The 16,531-nt window shown below is 40.6% G+C and overlaps 1 protein-coding gene across 3 annotated transcripts in view; it reads right to left on the bottom strand.

Annotated features, from left to right (window-relative positions):
* LOC106561945 (activating molecule in BECN1-regulated autophagy protein 1A) overlaps positions 1-16,531 on the bottom strand; it is a 111,922-nt gene that overhangs the window by 33,788 nt on the left and 61,603 nt on the right. For all 3 annotated transcript variants that reach the window (XM_082957734.1, XM_045689022.2, XM_014126403.3), the window contains one exon: positions 10,188-10,298. In XM_082957734.1, coding sequence (XP_082813860.1) covers positions 10,188-10,298 — 111 coding nt within the window. The remainder of the gene's footprint in view (positions 1-10,187; positions 10,299-16,531) is intronic.

The raw sequence follows: 16,531 nt of genomic DNA, 5'->3' as shown, positions 1-16,531 counted from the left end.
TCTCCTGTGGCTCCGTATAAATTACAACATGTAGACTAGATTTATTAAAAACCACTTCAAAAACAACTGCCAAAAAGCAGTACAATTCCCATGACTTAGACTGCTCAAGCATGAAATTGTTTTAGCAACAACAATATCAACAACAGCTAAATACATTATTGTAAGTGGAGTAACCATATTACTGTAGCAAGACACCATTATTACATTTTCCCTTACTGTTAAGTAGCCTTTTTAAAATGAATGGCTGGCCTTTCTGAAAAACAACAATCTTAAGCAACAATAATCAAAATGATTTGTGTTGCGTAAGATGTATTTACTTGTCTCGTACACAGAATGTGGGATAAGTGGATGATTGTCGAAATGAAAAGGGATACTTTTCATTGTCACGCAATACGCCTTCACATTCAAATGCAAAACTAATACATTTTATTTACTGCGAAATTAAACCTCAAAGCCTCTCAGCAATAAAATTGGCCCAGCTTCCTGCCATGGCTGCCAACATACTGTGATTTGCATTTTAAGAGAACAGTCTCTACTATGCCACTGGGATGAGATGTGGCAAACATCCATAGGACGGATGGCTTTGTCTGGTGAGGGAACGTGGCATTGTTTCGTAAACTGTTCTAGGCTTAGTGAATATTATAGCTGCCCTGGGTTTTTAAAAAAGGCACTCTCTTGAGCCATATCCTGTCATCGATCAAATCGACATCGCTCGATACCATTTCAAACACTCTCCTTACTCAACTCCCAGACAGGTTTGATTAAAATCTCATTTTCGTTGAGGACAGAGGATGCCCCTCCTCTGCCAGCTTCCTCTTGCTCCCTCACCCTCTCTCCAAACATTATCTGGCAGTTTTTCGCACAACAAATTAGCTTTCCCCTTCAGCCACTCACAGGCGGGATATTCTGCCAGTAATGGTGCAAAGCTCTGACTAAGTCGGGATGAGAGGAGAGCAACTTTTGTGCCCCCACCCTTATGTTTCCTAATCTAGGACAGTTCTGGGAGGAGAAGATGGGAGCTTCCTGGCCATTCAGTATAGTTTTTTTGAGGATGCTGGCTTGTGATCTCTACTCCCCCAGCAGGCATACAGTTGAAGTCGGAAGTTTACATACACCTTAGCCAAATACATTTAAACTCAGTTTTTCACAATTCCTGACATGTCATCCAAGTAAAAATTCCCTGTTTTAGGTCAGTTAGGATCACCACTTTATTTTAAGAAAGTGAAATGTCAGAATAATAGTAGAGAGAATTATTTATTTCAGCTTTTATTTCTTTCATCACATTCCCAGTGGGTCAGAAGTTTAAATACACTCAATTAGTATTTGGCAGCAGTGCCTTTAAATTGTTTAACTTGGGTCAAACGGTTTGGGTAGCCTTCCACAAGTTTCCTACAATAAGTTGGGTGAATTCTGGCCCATTCATCCTGACAGAGCTGGTGTAACTGAGTCAGGTTTGTAGGCCTCCTTGTTCGCACACGCTTTTTCAGTTCTGCCCACAAATGTTCCACATGATTGAGGTCAGGGCTTTCTGATGGTCACTCCAATACCTTAACTTTTGTTGTCCTTAGGCCATTTTGCCACAACTTTGGAAGTATGCTTCGGGTCATTGTCCATTTGGAAGACCCATTTGCGACCAAGCTTTAACTTCCACATATTTTTCCCACATATTTTTCCTTCCTCATGTTGTCATCTATTTTGTGAAGTGCACCAGTCCCTCCTGCAGCAAAAGCACCCCCACAACATGATGCTGCCACCCCCGTGCTTCATCAGACCAGAGGACATTCCTCCAAAAAGTACGATCTTTGTCCCCATTGTGCAGTTGCAAACCGTTGTCTGGCTTTTTTTATGGCAGTTTTGGAGCAGTGGCTTCTTCCTTGCTGAGCGGCCTTTCATGTTGTCAATATAGGACTCATTTTACTGTGGATATAGATACTTTTGTACCCATTTCCTCCAGCATCTTCACAAGGTCCTTTGCTGTTGTTCTGGGATTGATTTGCACTTTCTCACCAAAGTACGTTCATCTCTAGGAGATGTCTCCTTGCTGAGTGGTATGACTGCTGCGTGGTCCTATGGTGTTTATACTTGCATACTATTGTTTGTACAGATGAACGTGGTACCTTCAGGCATTTGGAAATTGCTCCCAAGGATAAACCAGACTTGTGGAGGTCTACAATTTTATTTCTGAGGTCTTGGCTGATTTCTTTTGATTTTCCCATGATGTCAAGCAAAGAGGCACTGAGTTTGAAGGTAGGCCTTGTAATACATCCACAGGTACACCTCCAATTGACTCAAAATGATGTCAATTAGCCTATCAAAAGCTTCTAAAGCCATGACATCATTTTCTGGAATGTTCCAAGCTGTTTAAAGGCACAGTCAACTTAGTGTATGTAAACATCTGACCCACTGGAATTGTGATACAGTGAGTTATAAGTGAAATAATCTGTCTGTAAACAATTGTTGTAAAAATGACTTGTGTCATGCACAAAGTAGATGTCCTAACCGACTTGCCAAAACTATAGTTTGTTAACAAGAAATTTGTGGAGTGGTTGAAAAACGAGTTTTAATGACTCCAACTTAACGGTAACCTTCCAACTTCAACTGTATATACATGGGTTGGATTTGCAAAAGACAGCAGACAATGTGTGTCACAGAACAAATACGTCAAGCAAGGTCAAAAAGTAGCAGACAGATTTAAACTGAAAACAACAAAGTTATAACACTGCATGAAAAGCATGTCTGGTACCAACTTTGTTATAGAAATGGCAATGGAATAAAATATGGCACTTAAGCTGTAACAGTGAAGAGACGTGCCACCTCTTCCATCCCAAATGTCATTAATACGGGGAAAATAACTAAATCGAAGGATGGGCAATGTAATCCCTTCCTTGGGAGTTTACTATCCCACTTCCTCCATGCCCCCACCGCTCTACAAGACATCTGAGGACACATTGGTTTTACACTTTTTGTAAGAATATGTATGGCTAGCTTTCCACGAGTGCTATTGATGTGAATGGACTGTTCCAACAACCAATTAAATTTAGCAAGAGAAGAGAGAGTGGGGCCTTTGAAAATGTTTCACGATATCAGCATGGTTCCACACTTATGCAATCTGCTTGTAACCACCAATTACTCTCCAAGAATGAAAATACTTCTTAGCATGTGAACTAGGTCTGTGACGATAGCAGTATTGCAATATTTTTTCAAGGGCAAAAATGAAAACATGAAGCAGACCAAACTCTTTGGTCCTTTAAAAACCTGCTGTATGTAAAATATTGTGTCCTAATAGCTTGGGAAAATGACTCAATGACAACATTAGGGCTGTTTTCCTAAAGAAGTTAAATTCACTTAGTGTTTTTTTCCTTGCCAAGATACTAGAGTGTTGCGATACTGGTATTGCCCCGGCAGGGTTTCTGTTAGCCGGTAAATGCCGTCTTTTGGCCGATAAAATAAATTAAATAAATACATTTGTTGCTGGGCGGAAGAAAAAAAATACATTACAAAATGATGCTTTTTATTCATTGATGGAAATACTACTCGATGTGCTCCAACTTCAAAGGCAAATATACTTCATAGGCTAATAAAGCCACAGCCTGCTTGGAAATTTGTGTTGGGTGTGTGTGTGAGGTTCTGTGTGAGGTTCTCATAAGGGACTTCAGCTAAGTGTACTCAGACTGAGCTAAATTGGCAAAGATTTTGTTGATTATCCCCGTTTCCAGTGTGCCCGCCGAGATGGGATTCTTTCTCCAAAACAGAGTAAAGACGGCCTCAAGATCACGCCTTCTTGAGGACAAAGTAACGAGGCTGATATGCATCACAAGCTGCTGCAAGGAGTAGGACAGCGTTGACTTCCCAACGGCAGCGGCTCACTTTGAGCAGGCCAAGGTCCGCCGCAAACTCAGGTAAAGAGGCAAATGATTGTGTTCGTCAGGCCCTGTCCTAGCAGTTTTGCTGCCCAAGGCAAGATCAACATATGCCGCCCTGTGTCATGAATAGTATAAAGATTTGGAATGGATTGACAGACTAGAGTAATGATATGCACAATTGGTGCATTTCAGTGGAGCTTATTCAGTAGCACTTGGAAATAAAACATTGTTGCCAACTATTCACATTGGAGAGTTACAATGTTGCAATCCCCAGACAGCCAACTGCCTATAGTAGGAAACAGAGTTGTTGCCAATAAGCCACGTATATCACACATTACATCAGTCAAGACCCCACGATAGCTCAAATTACAATAAAACATAAAAACGTTATAACATCATTCAGTAGAACTGTAAAAACAGTGAGATATAATTTAAGCTTTGGAAACAAGCTCTTTCATAAATGCATAGAGCGGGACTCATTTCACTGGAGCGTTGTAAAATACGATATTTCTCAATTAATGAATCAGCCGTAACGAATATAGTTTATTTACGTATCGAATTTGATTGTCCAACATAAGTTTTATAATTTGCTCATTTTGCGTCCGCCTAGAGTGTCCTCAATCCACTGCTGTGGTGCCGAATCGCAGCGGGCAACAATTTAAAAGATTTTACTGAGTTACAGTTCATATGAAGAAATCAGTTAATTGAAATAAATTAAATTTGGACACACTTCCAAATTCTCTAAAACGATGTTGAGGTGGCTTATGGTAAAGAAATGAACATTCAATTCTATGGCAACAGCTCTGGTGGACGTTCCTGCAGTCAGCCTGCTAATTGCACGCTCCCTAAAACTTGAGACATCTGTGGCATTGTGTTGTGTGACAAAACTGCACATTTTAAGGTGGCCTTTTATTGTCCCCAGCACAAGGTGCACCTGTGTAATGATCATGCTGTTTAATCGGCTTCTTGATATGCGACACCTGTCAGGTGGATGGATTATCTTGGCAAAGGAGAAATGCTCACTAACAGGGATGTAAACAAATTTGAGCACAAAATTTGAGCGAAAATACGCTTTTTGTGCATATGGAACATTTCTGGGATATTTTATTTCAGCTCATGAAACATGGGACCAACACTTTACATGTTGCGTTTATATTTTTGTTCAGTGTAGTGAATCTTAACCCTAAACCGTTTCCTAACCTGCTACGACAAGTCAAATCTGACGTTAATTTGACTAAAGCTGGATCTCTTCTAGCCACGACCGGCTGGCCCTGGTGTTCGTAGACAGCCATTTTATTTCTGTTATTAGGCCTGGGTTGTATTTGAGAGGCCTAGATTGCAATTGAAAAAAGCTGTGTTTTGTTATTTATTAATTCAAATGTTCATACAAATAGCCTATAGGCCAGGTCATTCGCAAATTATATTAGACAAATATTATATTTTGAAGATGTATTTCATTACTGTGTAGGTGACTTGTTCTTCTAGGCCAAATGTTTTTTTCTTTTCTAAATAATATTCAATTATGATTTACAGCAGGGATGAAGATGCAAAGGGCAATGTTTTGCTTTTCAATAAAAACCTGTCATGTTGGTATAAGAACATTGTTCTACTTTATTTTATTACAACTTTACAGGCAAATTTCTATTCTGTTAAAATGAATTACAATAATCTACATGTGATTTGGAGCACAGTGGGTGGACGCCCTAATGCGTTACACACCCAACGCATATGGACATCCGGTAAATTAGAATCCTGCCGGTCACGTTGTCCAGCGCCAAATTCTCCTGACGCAAACCCTGATGCGCATGCCTATCCATCTAACACTAATGACCCCTGCTGCTGCAGATGTACTAGTGGACGGGTCAAAACAGCAGAGACCGCAAAGAAAGTGGGATTCATAATAAGACGTCAAAATAAATTAGGATGACCTAGGAGAGCCTATAAGTTGTTCCATCACTGCTAATATAGAGAACCAATAGCCTACCTAAGCGCTTTTCTAAACCAAATTATTGTCTGCCCTAGAAGATAAAGATTCAGGATAATGACTCAATTAAGCAGCAACACACACACACACACACACAGACGTTCAACTTAACTAACATCCCACACTGTTGTGTAATTGCACAACTCTTTCTTTGCAATATGTCTCGCTGAATATGTGCATCAGCCAGTCTGCATTTGGCAAGAGCTTTGAGATGAAGATGGGGAGAGCCATATGCATTGACTGTGATTGTATTTCAGACCCTCTGCTTTAATCATTGCTGAGAAGCTCCACACACACACAGCACACACACACACACACACACACACACACACGCACACACACACACACACACAAACACACCGGTTAACGCATCTCTTCCTCTTTCCCAAACAGCTGTTACAGTTCATTGTTAATGGCACCACCCACATCAATTATATATGAGCAGCATTCCGGAGAGTCTGTCTGTCGAGCTTAGTGGAGAGCCATACACACCACATTGAGTTCACAACTTACTCTCACAGAGAGGAGGAACAGGGAACATCTGCTGTACTAGCGTTCTGAAATGAAGTTCTTATCAGGAGGCAAAGTTATCATTATTGCTTTTAAATGATTTACATTCATTCCGGTGATTTACCTAGTCTTTTTTCCATAATATAAGTGTTGAGCTTTTGTTACAAATGCATAGGTCAGATTAATTCAATATTGTTTTAATTGTACACATTTTAACTCTTGACTTCAGTTCAGGGCATCCCTGTTTGAATTCTATAACACATCAGTATTAAAAATAACTTTTCAGATTAGATGTCAATACCATAGTGCCCTATAAGCTCGTTACAGGGCTCATGGCCCTGGGTCTGAACTCCTCCCTATGCAACTGGATCCTGGATTTCCCGACGGGCCTGATTTACAACAATGACGTGACAGCTTACAGGGAGGAGGTAGGTACTCTGACGACGTTGTGCCCATGCTTGACACGCCCTCAACCTCATCAATGGGGCCACTGTGGAGACGGTCAGTAACTTCCCATTTCTCGGCGTACACATCTCAGAGAAGCTGAAATGGTCTAACCAAACGGACACCGTGGTGAAGGAACGACAGCGACTCTTCAACCCATGCATGTGTAGAAATTCGGTCTGTCCCTGAGGGCCCTCACAGGGTTCTACAAGAGCACGATCGAGAGCATACCGTAGGGCTGCATCACAGTCTGGAATGGCAACTACACTGCCGCGGATCGCAAGGCTCTTCAGAGGGTGATATGTGCAGCCGAACACATCATTGGGTGCACACTGCTTGCCCTACAGGAAACCTACAACACCAGGTTTCACAGGAAGGTCAAGAAGATCATCAAGGATCCCAGCCACGCCCTGCTCTCCCTGCTTCAATCCCTCAGACAACGCAGAAGCGGCATGGCAAAAACTGGAAGATTGGCAAATAGTTTCTATCTCAGACCATCAGGCCGCAGAATAGCCACCACTAGTCAGCTACCTGCTCTCCCCTCACCCCTGCTAGTCCCCCTATGGATACCCCCCCACTTCCCCTACAGACATTTCTAAAATCACATTGCTGGGATTGGGTGAGTCACATCTCACCAACCTGAGGTATATTGTTGGGCAAAAAAACGAAAAATAAGGGCAGGGTTCCCCAACTGGCGGCTCGTGGGTGATTTTATATGGTCCCCCAAGTTTTTGAGCAAAAATAAATATACTTTATTTTCCCTTTTTTTTGGACATAAGACTGTAAAAACACCAGCAAATCAGCTCCAAGTGATTTTAATTTAGGAAATCTGTTCCAAAGTATTCCCACACATAATAAAGAGAGATACAGTGCCTTCAGAAAATGTTCACACCTTGATGTTTTCCACATTTTGTTGTGTTACAGGCCTTCACATCAAACCCCATAATAAAGTGGAATTACGTTTTTTTTAAATGTTACAAATTAAAAATGAAAAGCTGAATTGTCTTGAGTCAATAAGTATTCAACCCTTTTGTTATGGCAAGCCTAAATAAATTCAGCAGTAAACATTTGCAAGGACACTGTGACAATAATCATTTTTAACATGATTTTTGAATGATTACCTCATCTCTGTACCCCACACATACAATTATCTGTAAGGCCCCTCAGTCGAGCAGTGAAATACAAACACAGATTCAACCACAAAGGCAAGTGAGGTTTTCCAGTGCCTCGCAATCAATCTATTGGTAGATTACATTTTTTTTGGTTTTATTATGTATATCCCTTTGAGCATGGTGAAGTTAATAATTACACTTTGGATGGTGTATCAATACACCCAGTCACTATAAAGATACAGGTGTCCTTCCTAACTCAGTTGTCAGAGAGGAAAGAAAAAGCTCAGGGATTTCACCATTAGGCCAATAGTGACTTTAAAACAGTTACAGAGTTTAATGGCTGTGACAGGAGAAAAGTGAGGATGGATCAACAACATTGTAGTTACTCCACAATACTAACCTAATTGACAGAGTGAAAAGAAGGAAGCATGTAAATAACACAAATACTCCAAAACGTGCATCCTGTTTGCAACAAGGCACTAAAGTAATACTGTAAAAGATGTGGCAAAGAAATTCACTTTTTGTCCAGAATACTAAGTGTTATGTTTGGGGAAAATCCAATACAACACATTACTGAGTACCACTCTAGATATTTTCAAGCATAGTGTTGGCTGCATCATGTTATGAGTTAAGCACGGGCAAAATCCTAGTGGAAAACCTGGTTCAGTCTGCTTTCCACCAGACACTGGAAGATGAATTCACCTTTCAGCAGGTCAATAACCTAAAACACAAGGCCAAATTTACACTGGAGTTGCTTACCAAGAAGAACATGTTCCTGAGTGGCCTCGTTATAGTTTTGACTTAAATCTATTTGAAAATCTATGGCAAGAACTGAAAATGTTCTTGTCTACCAATGATCAACAACCAATCTGACAGAGCTTGAAGATTTTGGGCAAATTTCCACAATCCAGGTGTGGAAAGCTCTTAGAGATTTACCCAGAAAGACTCACAGCTGTAATCACTGCCAAAGGTGTTTCTATAAAGTACTGACTCAGTGGTGTGAATACTTATGTAAATTAGATATTTCTGTACTTCATTTTCAATACATTTGCAAGCATTTCTAAAAACATGTTTTCACTTTGTCATTATGGGGTATTATGTGTAGTTGGGTGATAATTAAAAATAATATTTAATCGATTTTGAATTCAAGTTGTAACAACGACATTTGGAATAAGTGAAGGGGTATGAATACTTTCTAAAGGCTCTGTATATGTGATCGTGTAAGCAAGGTTTGAAATGATTATTATTTAGTGAAATATCATATCTGTTTGGGCTTCTTGCGGTCAATTTGCAGTCAACAAATTATTTGCAGTCTACAAATTATGTTCTGATTATCTGCTCAAGAAAAATAATTTGTTGATAAACCCTGGTCGGTCTAGGGAATACCATAGGCTTCCGCTTCCTATATTCTGGGATAAGTTTCCTGTTTCTTCAATTCTTATTTGATTACCCCCAAATGAACAATCTTTGGACAATTAGCATGGGGACCAAACACTCAAAAGTTACAGACCTTCGGTACGTACAGAGGTGAATTAGAAGTGAAATCCTCTATAAAAGTCATGGCTTAGTTTGAGGATAATGTTCTTCCCCAATGTCTATTGTAGGTAATGGGTATAATGATGCGCTGAACCGCTAGGAGTACACTACAGTAACTGCCGCTGGCTTCGGCAACAAAAGAAAATACTTAAAATAGACACGGTTACATAACATATTACAACCTTTAAAATAATAGCTTGTCAACAAAACCCTCAAACACAGAATGTTAAAGAAAACGAAACCCAGAAAAGGTGCTTGATTGGGCACTGAATGCATTAGAGCAGAATAACTCAGTGAGTTTTATATTTAGAGGTGGTGTTCTGAGCAGCGGGCCTCTGCTCTCTGTCTTTGACCTGATGTCAGGAATAACCTGGCCTGAAGCAGAGTAATAACCAGACCATGACACTATGTGAGCCTGATGATAAACAGAGCCACTGAATCTCCCATACCCTTAAGTATGGGACAAAAGTAGAATGCACTCAGCATGGTCCTGCAGGGATAGTACTGTGAAATGAACCCAACCATTAAGACCAGTGACGGGCAAGATGGACAGAGAGAGAAAGCATTACAGAATAGCAGTCAGTGCTGGGCTTGGATCTGAAACAATCCCCACAGAGGAATGAAAGATGGAAAGAAAGGTTGGGCATATCTTTATGAGTAGGCCTAAGTTTCTTGTTCCACCCCAACAAATTGACCATCCCAACCAATCGACAACTTCAACAATGTCGGTCCACTCACAGTTGCTGATTTCAGGTAGGTCGTACTTGGTGAAGTCCCACCACTGGAGGCGGTAGGTAGTGTTGGCGATGTTACTAGCCACAGCTGACTGACCGTCACCAATAACCGCACCTAGGAGAAGAAAACAGAGAAACAAAAAAAATGCACAAATCACTTGTCATGACTGTCCTGTGAGGATCCAAATAGGTCAGCACAGCTTTTGCAATGGATGACTTCAACCAGACCCTCTCTCACCCACAGCGGGGGGGGGGGGGGGAGGAGGAGGGAACTGGTGGGGGGTTGACAGTTCACACCCTGTTGAAAATCAAGGAGAGAGAACATTCCTCTCCAAATTCACACAGGAATGTTCCTTTGTCTACACAGACAGTTTCCTTCCGAAACGAATACATTCTAAAGCGAATACTGGAACAATATTTCTAACATAGAATGTGGGGAATGGTCAGAGACGATCTAAAGAATAATAATGTCATATGGGTTGTTATTTTGTGATGTCATAAAAAAAAATGTTATAAAGGAACTACTGTAACTTGAAATCTCCATCCTCTACATTGTGTATGAAATATGGAATATGATGAAAGTATTTTTGTAAAGATATGGATTTGACTTTAGGAGGCAGCAGAGATCTGTTTTTTCTATAAACTTTGCACAGTAAGTAGCCACAGCCAGTGAGGTCAGAGAGCGTGTCAGCTTGACGGAACCGTCCCTTTCAACCAGAGTGTATAAAAGGATTGGTAAAGAAATTAACATTTAGACCAGAAAGGCGTCGAGCTGCAGCTCACGTCCAAAGTGGTTCGAACTCTGAAATCTCAAAACGAGGTAGAGACGATAACGTCACCTCCCGAACAATGATTAGCTGTCCTAAGTAAAGTATCTACAAAAGCGAATTTAAGTGGGACCATTCTACTACTTTTCAAAGCGTCGTATTCTACTACAATCATCAACCTTGAGAACCATCGACATGGCTGGCTAGACTATCTTCAAATAAGCAGCTTTAGGAGCGAATGGAAGGGGAATCAACTCTGTAGTTCTGTTCAGGACTACACGACGGACAAAGACATTTACACGTAAATACATTCATGATTTCTTACTCCAAACAGGTGGCGGTTCGTCTGCAAAGTTTGTGATTACTGTGAGAGTAGTTCTAAATGTACCAAAGTATTATGTCTCTGTCCCTCTCTCTCTCGCCCTCTCCATGTCAGTCTGCTAGGGACCTTTGTCTAATGTATTATGTGTGTATGTTTATCCTGTGTTATCATTTAGTTAGCTAGTAAATAAATAGTTTAACCAATTTGTGTAGTACTGAATCATAAGTAAGGCTGGGGTTTTTGCAGATGCAGGAGGCTATGACTATTCAGAATGATGATATGATACAAGGTTATGATTAATATGTTGACTGTTTTATGGATGTGATAGGTAAAGTCCTTTAGAGTTATATTCTGGAGATGGTAACTCTTTAAACAACCGCTCTCGTGGTGCCCCAAATTCCTAATGAGTTAATTGTTTAATGATTCATTTAAATCAGGTAACAATGAAACATAGTTAGTTGATTAGATAAATAACAATCATCAGATAAATGCAAGTAAAGCCACGACACATTTCTATAATACCTATATTAGGTTATGGGAAAAAAGTGTTTTCTATTTTACAGTTTTGGAATTCTGTCAAGCCTTTTTTGAGCTGTCATCCAACAATAGGGAAAACCGCAGTGGTCCAGTACCAGGGTTTTTCCTGTCTGCTCAGTCATCATTCTCAGTAAACAACATACTATCGACCAGAAGTGTAAATGCTTCTGGTCGAGTAAATGAAAAATAAAAAAATAAACGTTTCTTATGTTGACGCTCGCTCATGAACAAACCAGTGGTTTTGTTTTCCTGGAGTGTTATGTTAATAGGATGCCATTAACGTGGCTGATGAGAATGGAATCCTGACAAGGTGCACATATGTCAGTGTAGGACTAATGTCAAATCAAAAAGGTATTGGTGAAAAACTACAGTGCACAAAAACCATTTAATAACCATCAAAGGTAGATACTGGTGTCTGTATGCTGTTATAGCAAAAAGGGAAATCTAGAACATATATTATTCATAAGAATGTCTAAACCTACGAGGCAAAGAACTGCTCTAAAATTCTGTAAAATGTGTGAAAAGAAATGCATTAATACTGCAATATCGCCAATTGAAAGGTCCTAATGAATAATGAGGTATAGGCCTAAATCATAAATGAATTTACTGGTTCTGATTTGATGTCAGAACAAACTTCCACCAGTCAGTACATAGTAAATGTCTGTAGTAACTGCACCAGAGGCAGAAACATCAATAGTAACTGCCCATCAGCTACAGTAAATGCCTCAAGTAATTACATACACTTGACACATTTTCTGTCTGTGACAGTATGTGTGCATGTCACTCCGGGAGTCTAGGACACTTACAAACAGCAACCGCAATTATTTTTTCACAGTTAATTTGAAATGGAGATAAAGGCCTCAGGCTTGTGAGACAAAAACAAGTTGTTGTACTGACTTGACAGCAAAATAAACTATGATAAAGACAAGAGGCAATGGCTGTTTATACTGAGTGTTTCATCTACTTTCAAGGTGTTTAAAAAGCAAAGTAGATTAAAAACCGATCGAGTTTGCCATAATTAGCTATGCTTACATGACACAATTTTATCAAAAATTACAGAAACTGCAGTGTGACGATTAAGTGCTTAATGTTTTTATCTGCCGCACCATGGTAACGGGCTAAACCTCTTTCAAGGCTGCACTTTTCCTTCTTACAGGAATACATCAAGTTTGCTTATTTTTATTCAACTAGTCAGGTTAGAACAAATTCTTATTATCAATGATGGCCTAGGAACAGTGTGTTGACTGCCTTGTTGAGGGGCAAAACAACTGATTTTTTTACCTTGTCACCTCGTGGATTCGAACTTGCAACCTTTCGGTTACTAGTCCAACGCTCTAACCACTAGGCTACCTGCCGCGAATACATATGGTACGCTGTCTGCCCTCTGCTCTTAGTTAAGTCATTACGAGAACATTGTTTATAACTTAAGTTCCTTTTTTTTATCCAAGATCACTGAAGTGTTGGAGCAAATGACATGTAGAGGGGCACTTGACAAGTGTTGCATTCATTTCTGACAGACCCATCATGACTCATGTCAGAGGGGGGGTGAGAGGAGGCCTAGACTCATGTAGGCTTAGTACATAGTCAGCTGCATATGTGGGGAAACCATCAGCAATGAAAATGACTGGGAAGTTATCTGCCCTTATGCTCTATTCCCCCCATTTCGTTTTGTATTAAAAAAAAATTGAATTAGCCATCGTCTTACAGTATTTCCATGCATCATTGCCTGCAATGCCCAAAAACCTGATGGCAGAGGTTCAGGAAAATAGAGTGAATTACCTATTCTCTGAGGAAGAGGGGCGCTATAACTAAAGATACCATCTGTAGTGCACTGGCTCCTCTTGACTGATTGAAACAGAGTGGAAGGGCAGTAGATCTTTAAAGAGTGGATTTCACAAGTACTAGGCCTATACACCGGAAATACAAAGTACACGTTTTATGAGAAATGTAAAATTTGAAAGCAGACACCGGTCAATAAACTAAACATTTCTAATAATTTCATGGTTTAGAAATGTTTTATGATGATTCATCTTTGGAAAATCACGCTTGTCAGAATGATATGTGGCAAACAAACTACAGAATCTAGACTAGCACCATAGTTAGCCAGTCAATGACTAAGAGCAGTTGAAGCCCAGGCTGTTATTCGAAAAGCCTCAGCCATTTTCACACCCTCATCGGATCAAGTTACGGATTACTAGGGAATCAAACTGGAGAGTGAGAAGGATTGGAGAGTTGAACTGGATAGAAAGGAAGTGTTTGGGACAGTGTGAGAAGAAGAGTAGCAAGAATGCCTGGAGATGTTATAGGGTATGGGGACAATGGAAAAAAATAAGGGAGTTGGCGAACAAGGGACGGAGCGAGCGTAAGTGGTAGTATTTGATGCATATTACTCATAAGCTGCATTTTACTTCCCCCTGGTCTCTCAGTCCAGATTTAAAACCAGATACATTTTCACAGCTCCCCCTTAAAATTGGTCAAGGAGGGGGTCAGAGGAGTCACTGGTTCCAACCCCATGGCCACGCAGACTACACCACTGTCACATGGCACCAAGGATGCGAGAGAGAGGACCCTCATTCTCTCACATAGGAGATCTGCTCATAATTGTACCACATGGTGGGTTTGGAGATTGACCACAACTCACAGACTCACTGCGCTCATACATAAAAAGAGAGAGGACTGATAGCGCTCCAGTATATTTACACCAGCGGGAGAAGACCCATGTTATAGTCACACTATAATACACAGAGGAGCAGCCATATGAGGATCAAGCACCCGGTGTCATATTGCGTCATGCAAATGCAACCACTGGCCTTCTAGGAGTCTCTGTAAATTCGGAGAAAAACTACTACATGAGCGCATATTCAAAAACACACACATTTTATTCCGCTCTATTAGGAGACTAAGATCGAACTAGACAGAATAAGGACAGTCATTTTCCAACATCACTTAGACATTTCTCTGCTGGGGTTGTTTGCACTTTAAAAAGGAGAGGGAGTCACAAGTCTCAGAGAAAGACGCTTGTTGCTTTTTCCCACAGCCATTTTTATACCAGTTGAATGGCTGCTACTGCTGGTATTTGGTTCACATAGGGAGGTCTGAAACATCTGAATAATGGCCCCTTCCTGGCCACTCATATCCCCACATGGGTTGACCTCCCATAAACCAGATAACCTCTACTGCACATCTTGTTCTGTACATAAAATGGACATTTCTCCAGCAAGATTGCTTGCTAGGTGCTTATGGCTTTCTATGTCAGGATACAGCTAGTGGTGTTTGTTTATGGCTGAGCTACAAATGTTCAGTAGCTGCTTCAAGCTACCCAGTGTGAGCGCATCTGATCAACAGAAGGCAGAGAAATGGGATGCAGCTCTTACAATACATACGAAAAGAAAGTAAATCACAGCGGGTACACTAACATATGAAAAACATAATGCAGTGCTGCAGCAGCATGGAAGCATGTAAAGTGGAGCTATAGAATTTAAGGTGTGACAACTGCCCAATAGCAGAGTAGGGAGTAATCACCCATCTTATCAAAGTTACATGAAATCACAGCGGATTTGGTTGCTGTGGTTACATCAACAGTGCATTGAGGCATGACTGATGAAATTTAGAGAGGAGAAAAGATACAAGACAGTGGTAATGGCCAAGATGATTTGTTGAATATAAAATAATTCACATAATGTTTATCTGGATTAAAAAACTTGAAATAAAACTGGGGAATATTTATGACAGCCCTAATACAAGAGCAATGCTAATCTCATTTGCCACACTATGAAATAACGCAAGGAATGCAACAAGAGGGGGCATTATAGAAATGGAATCAGACTGACAATCAGTCTGTGTTCTGACAGTTTAAACAGTTTACATTTTGCCAGTAGAAAGTCAATCCCTTCTCACTTCAACCGCATACCTTTAGTCTGCCACAACTGACAGAATCCGAAAGAAAGTGATGTCAAAACTAGCCCAATGTGGTTTAGATCTGAAGAGTACTGCAAAGTGTGTGCATGATTGATTCAGTGTTTGAGAACATGTCTAAAAGAGTAGGTCTATACCCATTTCTTATGCTGAAAGTCCATAGAGGCTGTAACTGGCCTGCAAAGGGTTGTGCTTTCAGGCTCAACCAAGTACACATTTTGAAGGTACCATAAACAATGATTGAGTTGGAGGCGTGCATGGCCACGCAGTCGTGGGTGAACAGGGAGTACAGGAGGGGGTTGAGCACGCACCCTTGTGAGGGTCAGCGAAGTGGAGATGGTGTTTCCTACCTTCACCACCTGGGGGTGGCCCGTTAGAAAGAAAGATGCATGAATTATGCAGAGGCCATAATAACTGGACAGGGAAGAACTTTTGGGCAGATCAGGTGTAGCTTTTAGAGTCCAACTACTGCTTGAGCGTTCTTAAATTTAAAGTGTTGACTGAGCCAGCATTACTTGCGTTTTGCAAATCAACAAACCATTAATCTACTAGAAAAAACGGATCATCTGCCATTCACCACACTGCCAGTGTGTTTTACTCAAAAGCGGAAGTGAGCCTAAAGCACAGCAGAGTGATCACCAATGCCTTCCTTAAACCCATTTTGAATTTCCAAGAGCAGAGGAGATGGAGCCTCTGTAGAGTGAATTTTTCAAAAGGCTATTGTGTATGGTTATGTTATCTCTGAACAATAACCTAATATAATAGACACACTCTATTCTAACCACCGGGCCTCTGACGACGCTTAGC

This window comes from Salmo salar, chromosome 11 (genome assembly GCF_965601325.2).
Source record: "Salmo salar chromosome 11, fSalSal1, whole genome shotgun sequence".
Taxonomy (NCBI): Eukaryota; Metazoa; Chordata; class Actinopteri; order Salmoniformes; family Salmonidae; genus Salmo; species Salmo salar.
This window is presented reverse-complemented; position numbering and strand designations above follow the sequence as displayed.